The sequence below is a fragment of the Aptenodytes forsteri genome, unplaced genomic scaffold (assembly GCF_000699145.1).
Source record: "Aptenodytes forsteri isolate BGI_AS27 unplaced genomic scaffold, ASM69914v1 Scaffold127, whole genome shotgun sequence".
NCBI lineage: Eukaryota > Metazoa > Chordata > Aves > Sphenisciformes > Spheniscidae > Aptenodytes > Aptenodytes forsteri.
This window is the reverse complement of record NW_008794711.1, coordinates 101536-119540: the sequence shown is the minus strand read 5'-3', so window position 1 is coordinate 119540 and position 18005 is coordinate 101536. Positions and strand designations below refer to the sequence as shown.

General features: G+C 44.4%; 1 protein-coding gene across 2 annotated transcripts in view; it reads right to left on the bottom strand.

Moving 5' to 3' along the window:
• Positions 1 to 18005, bottom strand: part of AAK1 (AP2 associated kinase 1) — an 87588-nt gene extending 69583 nt beyond the window's left edge. For both annotated transcript variants that reach the window (XM_009273786.1, XM_009273785.1), the window contains exons 1-2: positions 17954 to 18005; positions 17506 to 17837 (exon numbers count right to left, since the gene is read on the bottom strand). In XM_009273786.1, coding sequence (XP_009272061.1) covers positions 17506 to 17668 — 163 coding nt within the window. In that variant the 5' untranslated portion in view covers positions 17669 to 17837; positions 17954 to 18005. The remainder of the gene's footprint in view (positions 1 to 17505; positions 17838 to 17953) is intronic.

Sequence of the window (18005 nt, the reverse complement as noted above, 5' to 3'; positions counted from 1 at the left end):
ATCTTTTATTCCACTCTTCCATTGCCCAGCAAGGAGGGTATTACTGCAGCATACCTGCTAAAAAACGTATGATTTCAAATCCCATTTTTCCCCTTTTGATGCAACTTCTCCATCACTTCTGAGCTCTTTGTTTCCAGGGCAGGATATTTCACTCCAAAATAAGTTTTCTGCTCCAATATTACCCCTTTTTATTACCAAATGCGCCCATAAACTGGGATTTGTACTGTGAAGTATTCTGCTTTGATACATAACAAGTAATTGGAACAGTCAGAATCATTGCACAGTGTTTCTTCTGCTTTATAAAGCGTCTACAACACCCTTAAAGTTAGGCAGAGATGTCAGCATTAACAACTTTAGAGAAAAATACAACTCCTCCCTCAAGATTTGTTTTTAAAGTGGTTCGAGGTTTAATTAAGAAGCCACAGTAATGCAGCAGACTTTGTGTTAGGACTCTAACATCCAAGATCACAGCTGTATCAAAGAAAGTAAAGATGACACCGGTACAATCTATGATTTACTGAGTTCAACCTGGAACGTTATCTCTGCTCCCACTTCCTCGAGATGGAGATTGTCAGAAACACAAGCAATTTGCAAACAAATCCTCTGTTCTTTAAGTCATGGTCGTCTTAAAGAGGATGCTACTAGGGTAGGAAAACCTGCAATTAACAAAAAAAGGCAAAAAATTAAGAACCTGACCAAAGAACACATGGGTCAGTGTGACAACATACTACTCATAGCAGCAGTACAAAGCAAAGGCCCTGCTTACACTGCTCACGTCCCTGAGCTCTGTTTTGCAGACATGAGCTCTGCAGGCTGTCTCCAGAAAGCAAATCTGTGCTGGAAGGGCACCTTCATGTGTCCAACAAGGGAAAGTCCAGAAAAGACCCCTCAAACTGCAGCATCTCATAGTAAGAGATAGTAGCAAGTCATCCTAACAGGATGGGACTGAAAGTTCACCCAGAAACCCCTCTCATTACGTTTTGGGTATGGTACAACATATTAACAACAGGAAGAAACATTTTTAGAGGTTTCCCAGTACTGCCAGGTATCACAAAGGGCCCTAACTGTTGCCAAGAATCCAGTCTTAAACGCGAACATTGGATCTGTTACTCACAAGCTTGCTTCGGTCTGGTGAAAGATTAATCACTGATGCAGTCAAACAGCATTTCCTACACCCTCTGCTTTTTTAGAAGGCAGTAGGAGGTAGTCTGCTACTATAAAGCCTGCAGGCAAAGGGGCACGTCAGTTTTCCCTGAGCGAAGGCACCAGACTCACTGCAGTTAAACAGATAACTGCAGGATCACTAGCATGGCCTCCAGTATTTTCTTCCTTTTTCATGGTCATCTCCACCTAAGCAGCATCCAAAAAGGTGAGCGCTTTCGGCCTCAAACTTCTCTCTCCCTCCAGTGGTTTTATAGCTTTATGACTAACATACAAAATCTGCATAAAAAAGAGGATTTTATTCTCGCTCCAGTGGAGTCAAATGCAGGTAGGTCGAGGATGACAAGATTAACGGACAGAGGGAGGCTTTCTCCAGCCTCATTTCACCCTCTCCAAATTGCAATAGGTTGTTGGTAAGCAACACAGGACTGTCTCACTGAAAAAGCGTGGCCCTATGTCACCGATTCACTGTCTGGCATGAGACTTCACCTGACTCGGCCTCTCACTTATAGTCAGGACTGACTATGCCCGTAGTCACTCCTGACACGTCTGTCTAACCTGTTCTTCAACTACTCTACTTACACATTCTCCACATGCTCTTCAGCAGTTTATTCCTGGGGTGGTGTTACCCTCACCATCAGGAAGTCTCACCAAACTCTCCATTGACTTGATTTCAACCCCAGATTCCTACCCTACATGCCACAGTCATCAACAAGCTGCCAGTCTTTTCTCCACAACCTCCTGCACAGCTGGAGGTATGCTATCCAGAGTGTCTCTTCCAGATTACCAGCACAAAAAGACTAAAAAGACCTGAAGCAGTGGTGGTTGTATTAATGTTCTCCTTTGTGTTTGTATTTTGTTGTTTTATTACTACATGTTGGAGTGTCGTTCATTATGACACTTGGGGTTTGGGATTTAATTAATGCCTATGACTCACTCTCCCACCCAATTCCATAATCCCCTGGTTACATTAGACTATTTACATGTTATTTTATATCCATATAAGCAAAGATTATTCACCCTCAAGTTGCACGCACAGAAAACACATAGCCTATCCTAGAGGCACAGGCTTGCATCATGTCTCAGGAGTATGTGGACATAATTGGTGTTTGTTTCCCACGATCCAGGCTATAAAATTAGGATTTTCTTTACCTAAGCTAAGCTGTGTCAACATCTTGCAAGCTCAACCACAAAGTAGTGACAGGGTGTGCTCAGCCACCAGCTGAAACAGGCTCATACACAGAAACCCACAGCTATAAGTGCTACTTGAATGACTTTCTGAAGGTGGCAATGAGAACGAAGAGGTGAAACACAGGACACACTGCACAGACAACAGAACAAGCAGTAGTCCCTGCAGAACCAGAAAGGCCTGAATATGGATCTTCTGGTCTTACTACACTCAAGTTCCTCTAACTCCAAGCGGCGCACGTTTGTTATAAACCAAAGAGTCCAGTGCTGAACAAGAACAAAACAAAAACCCTTATCCCCTGCCAACAGACTCTCCAGCTGACAAAAGCAGATAATAATGCTAAACTAAACAGGTCTGCTCTCAGCCGAGATTTTCTACCTCAAAGGAAACAAGCTTTACTTAGTTGCTTTTTGTTTTATTTTTTTAAGTCACCTGACTTATGCTAAAGCATAACAGTGCCAAGTTTAAGGGACTACTTCAATCTAAAAGGCCTGCCCCCAGCATCTCCTAGAGTAGTATTTGGAGCAAGCTATTAAGATGAACTCTACATATCACGAATACAAACCATGGGTCTCTGCAGGGTAGAAAGTAGGGTCTCTGCACAGTATTGCAGGGGTTCTCCTTCAGCTCAAGGGCTCTAAAACACAGAGATACAAGTCCTTATAGTCCACACAGGCCTAAGAGCTATGAAGCAAATGAGACAGCAGAAAACAAAGCACCACGCTTCCTTTCATACACTGGAGCAGTCCCTGGGAAGTTCCCCATGTTCATTTCCTATAGGAAAGATACAGCTCTCATTGTCTTACCGCACCACATTCACCTGTACAGGGAGTTAAACACCATTAAAACAAAACAAAAATCAGTGTAGATTCTGATTGGTTTACTAAGCTTTCAGTTGTGGGTTAGTCTATTCCTTTGAGCTGCTTCCATTGCCCCTAAACAGCACTTTAAAAGGCTTCATACTGGAGCGGAGATAGAACTGCTCTGGGAAACTTCTCAAATCAGACCTTGAAACATCAACCGCCAATTAAATAGTCTGAACATTTAAGAAAACAAAAATCAGTGTAGATTCTGATTGGTTTACTAAGCTTTCAGTTGTGGGTTAGTCTATTCCTTTGAGCTGCTTCCATTGCCCCTAAACAGCACTTTAAAAGGCTTCATACTGGAGCGGAGATAGAACTGCTCTGGGAAACTTCTCAAATCAGACCTTGAAACATCAACCGCCAATTAAATAGTCTGAACATTTAAGAGTTATCTTGAGGGCAAAGAAAAAAAAAAAGCACCACTAACTCCAAGGGCTCTAAAACACAGAGATACAAGTCCTTATAGTCCACACAGGCCTAAGAGCTATGAAGCAAATGAGACAGCAGAAAACAAAGCACCACGCTTCCTTTCATACACTGGAGCAGTCCCTGGGAAGTTCCCCATGTTCATTTCCTATAGGAAAGATACAGCTCTCATTGTCTTACCGCACCACATTCACCTGTACAGGGAGTTAAACACCATTAAAACAAAACAAAAATCAGTGTAGATTCTGATTGGTTTACTAAGCTTTCAGTTGTGGGTTAGTCTATTCCTTTGAGCTGCTTCCATTGCCCCTAAACAGCACTTTAAAAGGCTTCATACTGGAGCGGAGATAGAACTGCTCTGGGAAACTTCTCAAATCAGACCTTGAAACATCAACCGCCAATTAAATAGTCTGAACATTTAAGAGTTATCTTGAGGGCAAAGAAAAAAAAAAAGCAAACCACTAACTCCAGCTGAAAGAGCTTTGTCTGTGTAAGTAGCAATGGTCACAATCACTCAAATTTCGTCCACATTCTGACCATTTTAAGTGGCTGTATGAGCGAATCAGAGCTTCAGAACTGTGGGGAAAGTAGAATCATTAAGGTTGGAAAAGACCTCTAAGATCATCGAGTCCAACTGTCAACCCAACACCACCATGTCCACTAAACCATGTCCCTAAGTGCCTCATCTACTTGTCTTTTAAATACCTCCAGGGATGGGGACTCAACCACTTCCCTGGGCAGCCTGGTCCAATGTTTAACCACTCTTTCAGTAAAGAAATTTTTCCTCACGTCCAATCTAAACCTCCCCTGGCGCAACTTGAGCCATTAAGATAGCATGTAGATGAAATACTAGGTGTCCTTTATGCTTTAAGACAGGAAACCTGAAACAGGCACAAATATCAGGAGAATCAGCTGAAACCTGCATCTCCCCACATGAGATACTAAGCAGACAAAAAATTAGCTAAGCAGGTATATTTGCAACAAGGTCAGAAATTTAATAGTGACCATACTCAGAAGATTGTAACAGTGACACAACTGTAAAAAGTCAAAAGAGCTCCAAGTTAAACTGAACTTACAGGAAATTCAGTTTCTCACTTTATAAATATTTCTAGGGTTACTTTAACTAAAGAAAATACACGAGATGGACACAGGTTGTGTGTCAAGTTATCCAAGGATAGCATCCTCCTGGCACAGGACAAACTCTTGAAGAATATTCAAACTTTGCTGGGCAGCAGCCCCACAAAAATCCCTTTGTCCCATGGAGACATGATGGGACAAACCCACCCTTCCCTCCTTGCAGGGCATGCAAGGACTGTACACAGCTCGCTTCCTCCTAGCAAAGGCTTCACAGGTTTGGTCCTACTGCCAGAGGAGAGCAGTGTTGGGAAATCAAGGTAGATTCTGAGTTCACCTGGTTAACATTCATATCAACACCAGTTCTGAGCAGAGCAGGTCATAAACTCACATTCAATCCTCTGTTTTCACACAGCCAGCCTGTGGCAGAGAGAATTACACATGCAGCCCTACAGCTCCCGAGGTCTCAGGGTTTAGGCGTGAAGCTCTGCACTCTTCCACCAATTATAACCATTTTAAGCAGCAAGAAGTTCTCCACGCAGCTCACATTTGAGCTGGAAAGGATTTGGTCTCCACAAAGTAAATTTGCACGTATGAGCAATACAGTTTGTATGTTCTATTGGCTTAAAAGAAGAGGACTCCATTGCTGGCCAGCAACAATCTGTTAGGCAGCTTCATGCTGAGCAAGTTCCCTGGGCACAGAAAGCCCAGCATCTGCGTCAGCTTTGTGCCGGATACAAAATGCAACTGCTGCACAACTGACTTAGTGGGAGGGGGGGGAAGAAAAAAAAAAAAAAAGGAAAAAAAAACCAAACCAGCTACAAAGATATCTCCAGAGTCATGTGCATCCATTAGACAACACACACCATTAAGGCAAAGATCTGCATCCAATACTGCAAAAAAGCCCAAGGTGCGCAGGCGAAGTCCTGCTTTTTGGAAACTCCTCTCACTACCAACTCAAGAAAACAGTAGCTCTCACAACCCCAGCTGTAGCACTGCTTAAGCTCTAGTCTTTACCACCAAACTTTAATAGAGCATCTAGCATATCTAACAGAGCAAAGGACTTCTCCCCAGGTAAAACAAAGGCTCAAGCTCATGTAGAGCGCGTGGGTCAGATTCTCAGCAAGAGTAAAGCAGGGACATAGTTAGCCCTACACAGCTGAGAATCCTAATGTGATTATCCAATATTACCAACATAATTATAGGGCCCTCACTCAGTGTCATTACTGCAATATCTAGGCCATGACAAGACAGATTTAGATTTACAGGCTCCACCCTCTTGTAGGTGCTTTTTAAATAGGCACGATGTCATAGTTCATGTTAGTGTGGCACTCATGGCCACAAGTGCCTAAATTGTGCAAAATAATACAACCAGAAACGCCACTCAACACAGAACAGAAGCACTGTCTTTACCTCTTCTAATTTTAGGAGAGCAAGACTGGTTGGCTAGGGATTGTTGTGGGTTTTTTGGGTGAACATTTAGTTTATTAGCTATGACGCTCACAACTGCAAACAGCCACAAAATATTTATATAGTCGCAGGCATTTTCACTGCATTGATGACATGGAAAAAGCTTAACTGCTTCTTCCTCGCTTCTCTAGGTTTTATTTTGATAGGTCTGATTTAAAGCCGTTTAGCTTCATTTCTTTGCATTTTTCAGGACCCTGTCTCATTACAGATCTTTAAGAGCCACTCCTCTCCCCTAGACGACACCCCTTCAAACTCCCAGCCAGTTCCATGGAGAAAGTCAGAAAAGGAAGCTGTAAATCACAATATAGCAGAGAAAGGACGGGAGAAAAGGCGGGGGGAGAGGAAATTAATCTCTGCCATGCAACAGTATATTAGAAGTCTAAAATAATCAGTGGGCAAGATTCATCCTGTGCATTAACTCTACATTCCCTTTTCAAAAGCTCTAGTCCAAGGGCAACAATAGCTTGTCACACTACCCATCCTCCAAGAACACAGTCAGAACACAGCCTGGACACCTTAATTTAGGGGTATTAAAGTCTCACAGTATTTGTGACAGCAATTTCGAAACAAATAGCAACTCACTAAAGGCTATGGAACTGTACTGGCCTTCACAGCAGGCAGCACGTTTAGATGTTCACGTGGGTAGATTTGCTAGGCATGTGCTCCACTTTACAGTCTTGTGTATCCACTCAATTCCTCCCTGACAGGCAGACTTGGAAACCCAAAGCTGATGGAGCAGTGTTTTATTACTATGCAGCAAGATACTGCCTCCAAGTAGATTACTTGGCAAAGCAGACTCAGTCCCTCTCTATTGTGACAATTTTAGTCCTTGAACTTCTACTGTAAGACAAAAAAAAAAAAAAAATTAATAACTCACAGCTTAAAAAAGAAAAAGAAAAAAATCATTTGTTTAGTTATCAGTCAGCCCTCTAAAAAGCACATTTCAGCTGCTATTATTCCAAGCAGCTGCTAATAGCATCTGAGACCTCGTTCATCTCCAAGTGAAATTAGCAATGGCATAAACATGCTGCAGAGCATGACTGTTTTTGAGTGAACATGACTGGAACTGCAAAGCCAGCAAGAAGCTGCAGCAACTGCATGCAGCTGAAAAGCTTCACTGGAAAGGCAAGGAAGTGGTGAATCACGTCGACAGGAGACGAGAGAAAAAACAAAACTAGTTGAGCAGAGAGCAGGTTGTAGTTGGAGATGGGGAGGAAGAAGAAAGCAGCAAGACTAAGCTGGCCAGGGCTGCGACTGGGTTTTAACTGGACTCGCTTGCAAGGGCCAGCCAGAGTGGGCTTACTGGAGCCCTTAAGTGCTATGGTAACAGCAAACTCCATTTGGGAAGCAGTTATGCAAGGATCCAAAGAGAGCTCATGGCAACAGACAAGTTAGACATTTAGGAATTTTGATTACTATGGTAGCACCCAGACATCCCTAGTGAGCAAAGCAGCATGAAAAACACAAGAGAAACCCTAATACATACATTCTAGGAAAAGCTCAAGCTTACAGCTAACAAGATACCATAAGAGCTCCACAACAGTGTATGGAGGTTTGTGTCAAACAAGTTTCTTCTGCTTAAACCCAGGAATCCAAATTGCAACCTTTTCAGGTCTCCCATATAACTACAGGTATACTCTTGAGCCACAGAAGTGCCATCTCACTGAGTAACAGGAAAACACAACTTAAGGGCTACATAATATTCCTCTAGAAGAGGATATGCTAATCAAACCCTGAAGACAGCAATGAACTTTTCAACTCCTCCGTACATGCCAAGCATGGAGAGAGGTATCTACTATCCCACCAGGCAGGTCTCGGGGAATTCAAACCACTAGGTACAGTCAGGAGCACACAGTATCCATCGTTCAGCACAGGGAAAAATAAAAGAAATTAAAAAAGAACAAATAAAGTATCAGCCCTACATGAAGCAGGGTTTTGAGTTTTTCCACATGTCCACAGGTGAGGAAGGAGAGAGATATGAATAGGCATATGCCTGTCTGTTCATTTGTCAGATGTCCAGAAACAGGAAAGAGTTGCAGGGGTCCAGAACCTGCAGTCTTGTGAGTGTTACTCACAAGCCCTATAATTATTTGGGATATTAAAATGCATCAGCTCAAAAGACCCTACGTAATTGCTTGAGAATCCCAACTTACATATAATATACCAATATATGCATTTCTAGCCTGCTTGATAGCAGAAAAAGCTTCAAAGGTGCAACGTAAGTGCTTCTTATGTTGTTAAGTTTAACACAAAAGCAAAAGGTAGAAAACCACCATCTGTCCCACTCCAAAAATAGCATCATTTTAATTTTAAAAAAATCCAATACATGTTTAATCCTGTCACATGTTCTGTTGAACGCTGTGTGAGGAAGGTTGAGTTTGTGTGTTTCCTGTGGTCTCTGAATAACATCAGATCATTAGAAGATACTGTGTGTTAATTATCATGTCATGATCAGCTGTAAGATTACAGCTGCTTGCACCTAGCGATGCATCTTTCTGAATATGGCAGCACACAAGCATATCTTGGTACCAAACGCCTATGTTGAGCCTCAGCAGGCACAGGCAAGGGCAGCTAGGCATCTCCCAGGAGTATGGACACTCTTTGTTCTGTGTTTGCATTATGTGACACAGGGCCCTAGTCCATGATAAAAGTTCCTCGATACTATGGTGACATGAATATTAATGACACTGTGGTTAAAACACCAGACAAGGAGTTACATTTGCATTTAATACAAGGCTTTGTTATTGCTTTCCTACATAGCCCTTATCAAATTGCTACATCTTCACGGGCTTCAGTTTCTCATTTGTAAAATAATTTTATAAGCCTTTCCTTCACCATCTGTTTGTCTACTTTGCAGAGAGGGGAAGGGAAACAACCATGCACAGAACCACAAGTTGTATGACACCTAGTACACAGGGATCTTTATGTTCGCTGAAAAGCAGAGACAGCACAACAGTTCAAACTACAACTGGTAATCGGGTATAGAAAGAGAAGGGTAAGCTCATATTCACTTATCTGTAAGTACATCTTCTAACTCAAAAGCAACAGGTAAAGGCCAAAAGAAAGGCTCTGACTTTCAGCAGAATTTTTCTTGCCAGAAATACCCACCCAAGGCACCCCAGGACCGAGTCTCACCCAAGTCTGTACTGCCCCTTCCCTTTCTCACTGCCATACTGTCCCTCCTTCATCCTTTGTCACTCCACAATCCACACATCAGTGCTCTGCAATGCATTTTTATTTCCTTACAAATATAATCAATAGAAAAAAAAAAAAAGAACATAAGAACCAGCAGGATCTTACCAGTTGACAACTGGGGCTGGCTTCTTCTGTCATCTTACATTCAGTGACTTGTAAAAGGGCTGTAATGAATATGCAGCCACCAAAGAGCTTAAGTCAGAACACACTTAGCTTTGCAAGCAGCACTTGCTGAAATTCCCAGGGAATATTCAGTGCACATCAGCTAGCGTCCACATCACCTGCTGCCCAACACGGTTACGAGCATCCTGCTGACACTACCTGCACTGCAAGGGCGAACTAAGGCACAGAGATGTCGGATGAGTTTAGCAGGTACCTCTCAAGTGTGTAAGTGGCCTAATGGGACATTTGCAGAACTCTAGTCAAAGCAACAGGGATCCTACGAAGACAGAACCTTTCCATCCCAGCCACTGAGCCATCCTTGCTTATCTCCTGCCCTTACCCCAACTCTCTCCCCAAAGAGACATGGCACTGCCTCTTCCCTCCAGCCAACGTCTCCTGCCTATTTGTGCTGAATCCCAGAGGGCTGGCTCTTCCTTGTTATTCATCTACTCTCTGCACACCACGCATATGCTGGCCTAACGAGAGGTGCTACAATATCCGACTGAAAGAAAGGCAGGTGTGTCAGCGCACGAGTATATGCATGCACACACGTGCTTTCACAAATCCTTCTCCTAATTTAAAAGGGTATTTTCTTTAAGAATTTCACCGTATCTTTCATGCCACCAACCATTTGCATATCCTCTGGCATTAGATACTTCTTGCCAAAGGTCATGAAGAGAGTTAGTAGACCAGAGCCCAAGGGTCAACAGCAGCCACAAATATCTTCATGTGAACACGCTGCAGTCATAAGGCGGGGATTTCCTATCGATCCAGCTCACTCCTCCGAAGCAGCAGCTAAACACTAGAGAGAAGGTCTTTATTTGGGAAGCACTTCACAAGTCAGAAGCAATTAATCCTTCAGAGGCTCATGACAGGTAACTAAAGTATTACTGACTTAGCAGGTAGGTCACGCAGAGAAGGCACATAAAGCAATAGGTCTGCACTTCTGTGCTCCTCTCACATCGGCACTAATTATTTGTGTTCATTTTAAGTATTTTAAAACACTGAAAGTCTGAGTTTTACATCTCTCTCACTCCCGCAACATCTGACTAGTTTCCACGCACAATTCAGGATAGCAGTAAAGTCACAAAAACAGGTATACCACATCAAACCAAGGATCCATCTTGCTTGCTGTGGTGCTTTGAACAGAAACTGATGTTCAGGGAAAGCCTGCACGAACCAGGCCACATCATGCTTCTCATGGAGCATTCCGCACCTCTTTAAGAGACAAGCTCCAAGTTTATTTTACTGCTGCCATTAGAGTTGTGCAGCAAAAGCACACATCAAGCTTGCAAGCATCATTTAGCTTACAGAAGTAAAGGAGATACAAGCTAAGATTTCATCTGAATAACAGCTGTGCATTTAGATAGCTTCAGAAGACCATGTATTTTACTCTCTCACCCTCGAGAACAGCATGCCGGATTGCTTTAAGTTCACACAGGCACATTTTGGGGTCGCCTCCCTATTACAGCCCTACAAACACCAAACAGGAAGTAAAAGCAGCATGTTCCTAACAGCGAATGAATGAAGATCAGATCTACCTGTCCTCATCACAGCACCAGCTAGCTTCCAGCTCAATTGTGGGGTGGATGTACATGCACGCAAAGTCTCTGCTTGGGGAACTCAGCTACTGATGGCTTTTTTTATTTTTAATCTATGAGATCATCTGTCACCGGTACGTAATTTGTTTCTGCAAAATCATGAAGCAAACCAGATGCTATGAGCATCTTGTTCCAAAAAAGTCTTTAATCCAATCCTGTGACACATGGCCCGGGGTCCTGATGTCAGCATGGGTTCTGCCACAGAGCAAGCGTAAATTTATGCCCAAATCACATGTGTGCCAAGAGCACGCCCATTTAAAACACACAGAGGCAGCATTTGAGAGAAAACACAGACTGCAATTAAAGCACTCAATCTGGAAGGCCAAAGATCAATTCCTGACTTGGCCACACATACTCTGCATTGCTTCACCTTCATATCTCAGTATATTATTTCCCAGCAGCCCTGAAAGGAACGGAAGGACATTTTCATAGACTGTGCCAGGGCTCAGATACTCTGGCAACAGGGTAGCGAGAGCGCCTCACGTTAGAGGAGCTGCAGCAGCTCTCCTCTGCTTTTATTCTACTGCATCATACTGTAGGCAGCTGACAATAACCTTCATTTCATTTAGTGGCAATTCCTGGACCTCCCACAAAAGGAGAAGAGGAAAGTTTCCATAATGATAAAAAGCCACAAATGAGAGAGAATTACCTTGCAACTGTGTTTCACTTAAGCCTTTCCAAATCTTTTCCTTGTGCTTGTAAATCACTGTCAGTACTGTTCCTACATTCAAAAAAGTACAGCAGCCAGTATCTGATTTGAGGAGGTAGGTTTCCAAAACAACACCGCCACAAGGACACCCTGCACTTCCCCCCATCCAAGAAAGAAGGCATCTTTTCCTGGGAAACTTATTTATTCAGTTACCTCTCATTATCAAAAGAGAACTCCTCTGTAAACCAAGTTTGCTTATGGCATGTTTCCCCTCAGAGACTTCCTGTCTCCTTCCACATGTGAAACGCTAGTAAACACTTACTTAGTACAAATGAAGGCAAATTGATTGTGACTTTCCAGAAGAGCAGCAGCAAGTCCTGCAGCTGGCAAGCTGCTGTTCCAACGGGCACAACCTCAGTCTGTCCAAACCACTATTTTCACTGGAAAAAGTCACCTTCAAAGGAAGCAGCTTCCAGTCTCAATGCAAGTGTGCAGCATCTAGTCAGTTCTGACCCCTTATTAGCCATGATTAATGCAGGTGGGTGAGCTTGGAATGCAGCAAGTGCTAAACCCAAAATGGATTCCAGCTTGTTTTCAACACATTTATAACTTACCACCTGCTCTCTTCAACTGCTGACAAGCTCCTCTACAAAGGGGAGAAGGCCCACGACACAATAAAAACACTATGGCAGTACATGTTCTCCTTAGATCCAAAATGTCATTGCTAGTGTCGCAACCAGAGGTTAGTAACCTGTTCATCTATAACTACTAGAACACTTCCGCAAGACCCGTGCTGGATAGTTAAACCCTGTATTCTCCCCAGCCAGAATCCCAAAACTAAGCTTTCTTCTACTAAGTCATTGACAGCTTCATAAGGCCATGGCAGGACTGCTTGAATTAGAAACTATTTTGTTCTAACATGGAAGGCTCTTTCCTGGGAGGACTGCAGAAAACTCATCCTCCCACGACTGCACTGGGCTAACATTGCCATTAAATATGCTTTTGGCTAATATAGCTGTTACGTAAGAAACTAGCCACTCCCGTGTACAATCCCAGACCCATTCTCTGGCATGTTGCATAAAACTTACAAGTGAGGCTAGATAATGCGAGTCTCTGGGCTACACAACTTCTTACACAGTTAAATCCACTCACACCTTCCTTTGCTTCCTGATTACATCCAGGGACATGGCACACGCTCTGCCCCAGCAAAATCTGTGCTGCTGAAAGCACCAAAGCACTTGGGATACCTTGACATTTACCCAATAATTCACTTGGGATTCTTCACCAGTTTGCCTGGCTTGTACACTCAAAAAACCCAGACTGCTAAAACATGAAGGAGCTAATATCCTACCTAGCAGCACAGAGCGCAGTATACATGCCTTGCCTCACAAGGTACACAGGAAAAGCAATGGGGGGAAAAAAATTAAAATCACATGTCCCATTCCAAGAGGAGAAATAGTTTAATACCTAATCCAAATGTCACTGGTCAGCTGATTAGCAGCAGCTAGAAGGCAATAACTGACAAAATACACTTCAAAGTGATGTCTTGAACCCAAGCACACTGGAATTGGGTTGAGGATCATGTAAATCTGCAAAATTTACCTCAGATGGGGTTTGTTTTGAAGAGAAGTAATTTCAGAAGCAGCTCACGTATAATTATAATGGATTATAGTGACTTCAGGTTAGAGTGCTGCATGCTCCAGGGAAAGGGAGTGTTGGGGGTAAGCCAGGCAGGGGTCAGCAGAAGTCCTCTGCATTTAGCCCAACCACAGCTTTAGGCAGCTCAGGGGGGCCACCTTCCCCCATTGGGCACAGGCTGTGCATTCACAGCCTTACCAAGCTCTTCATACACACATTGGCCTGCAGGTCTGCTAAAGAAAACCATGACGAAACCTCACAATGTCCGTTTTTTTCAAAACGGAGTTAAAAAAAATATAGCTGGCAAATTTAAGCTGATTTTGCATTGGTTTATAATGTCTACCATTAAATGCTTTGAAATATACATTAGCTAGCAGCACACACAGAGGCATGTATCTGAAAAAACTTCAGTGAAATACCTGACAATTATTAAACCTGAATCCCTCAACTTACACATTTTAAGGGGAAAAAACTGCAGAAAGATATTACTAATTGAAAAAGTGACTTTTCACAGACCTGAAGAAACACAGCCTGTATCTTTTGCTAGAAGCAGACCAAGACAAACAAAATCCTAGCTCGAACACGCACCCATCAACGCTTACGTACCTTGGATCAATTCAGCACTCTCTTACAATCTTGCAGGTACACAGAGTAACACAAAACATAGCCCCCTGAAAACTGGACACTGGGGCAATCCCCACCTTGTTTGTTTTAGCTCGGAGGAGTACGTGTGGCTTGTGGTACTCTGCCACGCATGCACATCCCACAAACTCCTTAGCAAATTTCTGATTTCTGGCAACATCCTTCTAAATGTTTCTGCTGCTCTGGTCCTCATCACAGAGGCACCGTCCTCCTTATAGCTCCAGTGTGGGTTTTTGGAGTGGGTTGCTGGGGGTTTTTTTCCCCCCTACCTACACACAGGCAGAAACAAAAAGCAGCATCGAATTTGATCACACTGTTTTGGTTTCTTTTCATAAACAAAACAGTAAGATAGTAGCCTGACTCACCCACACACTCAAATGCCTCTTGGGCATTCACCTCAGCTCCGTGAAACACCAGTCACCTTAAAGTCAGTAACAACCCCCCTCAACCCATACTGGAGCACTACACTGATGCCGCCGACTTTAACCCTCCTGGCCTTGCAGAACTCCAAGGCCAGCAGTGCTGACCTCGCAGAACTCCAAGGCCAGCAGTGCTGACCTCCCACAGCAGTTAATCCTCATGCAAACTTTGAGGGGAATTTTTCAAGAGATTATTCGCGCTATTATGTGGATTAGAGCAAGACAAATACAAAGACTCAACTAAGAATCACCTATTGCAATATACTGTTTGTAAAAAAAAATACTGATTCGCCGGTATTATAACACCACAGACAACCAACCACTCAAGTTCCTTCTACATTATTCCCATCTACTTCCTTCCAAAAGGAAGGAATGTTCCCCCCCCGCCCAGGAAAGCAGGTATCAAGACAACTATTTTAAGGGGGTGAGGGGTGTACCTAACCGCAGCAGATATTTTGGGGGATCTACGCAAGAGACTGAGAGCACATGGAGACATCTGCCATCTGGCACGCTTCACAGTGTCTGCATTAAGGACTCCCATCCTGGGCCAGGGAACAGTCATCTTCAGCAGGGTTGCTCAGCAGAATTGAGGGTGACCAGTCACAGCTTTGACAGATAGAGGTAAATCCCAACACTTTGATTCCAAAAGTTCTGGTTCAACCAGTTCCTCTGGCTTGCAACTCAAGTCTCCCCCACACCATCCATCATAATTTCAGAGACTCTTTCTTTTAAGCCACTTTTACATCTCATTTATTTTCTAGGCTTCACATGCTGCGCCAGAACACAGGCCTCTCGTCTCCCTTCTAAAGCAACAGGGATGAGAGATATTTCTTTCCCAGACAGGATACCCCTCCTACAAAGTGCTTCCCAGGGGACTTTTCCTTTTGGCAGAAATAGCCAAGACTTCACAAGTTGCCTTTTCAATGCTGCTGAACCACCAAAATTCACTGCAGATACAAAAAAGTTTTCCAGCCGAGGAATCAGACGTCAGTAGTGCAGGGACCAGGTTGCCGAGAGCTCCCCAGGTCTCCAGCTGAGTCAGTGAAAAAAATGCTGTTTTACCAGCACTTGGGGAGCACACGCAGCTACACCAGAAGGCCAGAAGTATGCAAAGCTGCAGCACTTCTGACCCACGCTGACTCCCCAGATGACCTACCTTTCCTATAAACAAAATGGCATTTTCACCCATCTGTTCCCATCAAAAGGCGACAACCTGCAAACCTACAAGCCACCTTGCTCTTGTCCTCTTGGAGACTTCACTCACCACCGCAGAGGGATTTCGGACTGCCCGCACCAGGAGTCTAACTGTGAGGAAAATACCTGCGTAGCACGTTTCACCAAAAGAACTTCCTTTGCTTTATAGCGTGGTCAGGAAGAGAACATAGCACCTATTTTACAGGCCTGCTGCACCTCGCTTGGCCTGTGTGTGCAGATCTAAGAGTTGCAGCCAACGCTAGGCCATGCTCCATCCCAGAGGCCAGCCAAGAAACCAGGAGTCACAGGGAAAAGCCCTCACAAGCAGCAGTTCCTCCAGGACAGCGAGGTACAGAGGGAAGGCACTTCTCCCGCGCAATCCATGCTACCACCTCACACCTTTGGTGGCTGTAGCTTAGGCCTGCCGAGCAGGAGAGAGCCCAGTGACACACAGGCTCGCTTCCTGGTGCTGTCAGCACCGGGACAGAACCTGCCAACAGATTATTCACCAGCAAAAAAAGCTTGTTTTCCCATGTTACCAGGATGAGGCCAGCTTGCATTAAAAAAAAGACTGTGACAGCTTCTCAGGTTTAGCTCATATAGTTCTTAAGCTCCTAGGTCCAAAAGGACCTTGGAAATATCAGCCAAGGCAAACCTATATTGTAAATTTCAAGTCCAGAAAAAAAAAAAATCACTATAGTTACTAGTTGAAGGACTGGTTTTGGTGCTCCTCTCAGCTCAGCATGCAGCAGAACATTATCAGAAACCATGTCTGAAAGATGACCACAGATCTATTTTCTCGTACACTGCGGTGACTTTTTACAAACCACAGCATACACAGAGTCCCTTTTCCATTTTAGGGTTCTTTCTGTAAAAGCCAACACAGGTCCTCCCACTCAGCTCTCATACAGCAGCTACACTCTCCTTCGCAATTACTGTTTTGACTGAAATCGCAAAGGATGCTGCGCAGGAGACAGACCAGGAGCAGGTCTAAGGAGGCCAACATCTTTCTGAAGGTCGAGGCTAAGGTTACCAGCCAGAGCCATTCATAAGGTTCCTTATAGCCCAAACAAATGAAATGTAAAATGATAGTTAAAGCAGTAGTGCTGGTTACAATTAAAAAAATACCACCAGTAGCTTGCTGCACTGCAAGGACTGTACACATAGAGTTTTATAACGCCTACTGTTCATTTTTAGTTTTTTCATTGCTTTATTTTGAAAAAAAATGCAATTGGGACTACCGCTTCCCCTGCAGAAACCCCACACAAACAGAAATCCCTCATCCCAGACCACAGCTAGCTCCACTCAGCCTACCTGTGCGCATGACATATCTACAAGGAATTTACTCCTGTGCTTTATTCCTCTCTGCTTAAGGTAGAAAAAGAGGCAACTGTCTGAAGAAAGTTAGAGAGAAGACCACTGCTTTCTTCATTTACAGCACCTTGTTCTGCACCAAAACATTTGGCAATTTTGGTTTTGTTTTGTTTTTTTTTTAAACTCCCAGTTTAGGGAAGGTGGGAAACAATTAACTCCTGAAATCCCCTCAATTTCTAAAGCATTTTTAAAAAAAAAAAAACCCAAACCAAACCAAATCCAGCAAACCCACACTGGGTTTACACATGGGAAGACCAGCAATGTCAGCTTGCAGATGCCATTGGATTGCAAGTCTGTCAAGGACAATGAAATATTAGGGAAGCTAGGGATAGAGGGGGAGGCGGAGTGCACGGGAAAGGCCAAAGCCTCCCTTTCCAGCTTTGTGAGGGAAAGGGGGAGGGAAAAGAAGCAAAGGCAGAGCGCTCTGCAAAAGGCACTGGGGTCTTACCTTCCGCCAGCACCTCGTCCACCGTCACCTGGTACCGGCCGATGCTGAACACCCTGCCGATGTACCCACTGCCCGGGCCACCGCTGCCGCCGCCACCGCCACTGGTGCCCGATCCAGGGCCAGAGCCACCCTGCTCCCGACGCGAGTCAAAAAACTTCTTCATTTCTCAGGAGGCAGCAGCTGCCTGGTTATGGGGGCGATGCTATTTTTAAGGTCCCAAACCCCCTCCTTGTTCCTCCTGCAGCCCGGCCGAGGCCGGCGAGGGCGACCCGGGGCCGCTCGCCTTGTGGGGCCAAGCAGAGCAGGCGCGCTGTCCTCCGGGGGATTCACACCTGCAAAACCACAGGGGGGATAACGGGAGGGGAAAGGCGGTTATCGCCACAGCACGGCCTGGGCCACCGCAGCCCCCTCAGGGGAGCCCTGACTGACAGGGCCCCCCGCCCGGTACCTCTCTGCGGACGGGGGGTGCCTCCATGCACCCCGCAGCGGCGCCCAGGGCC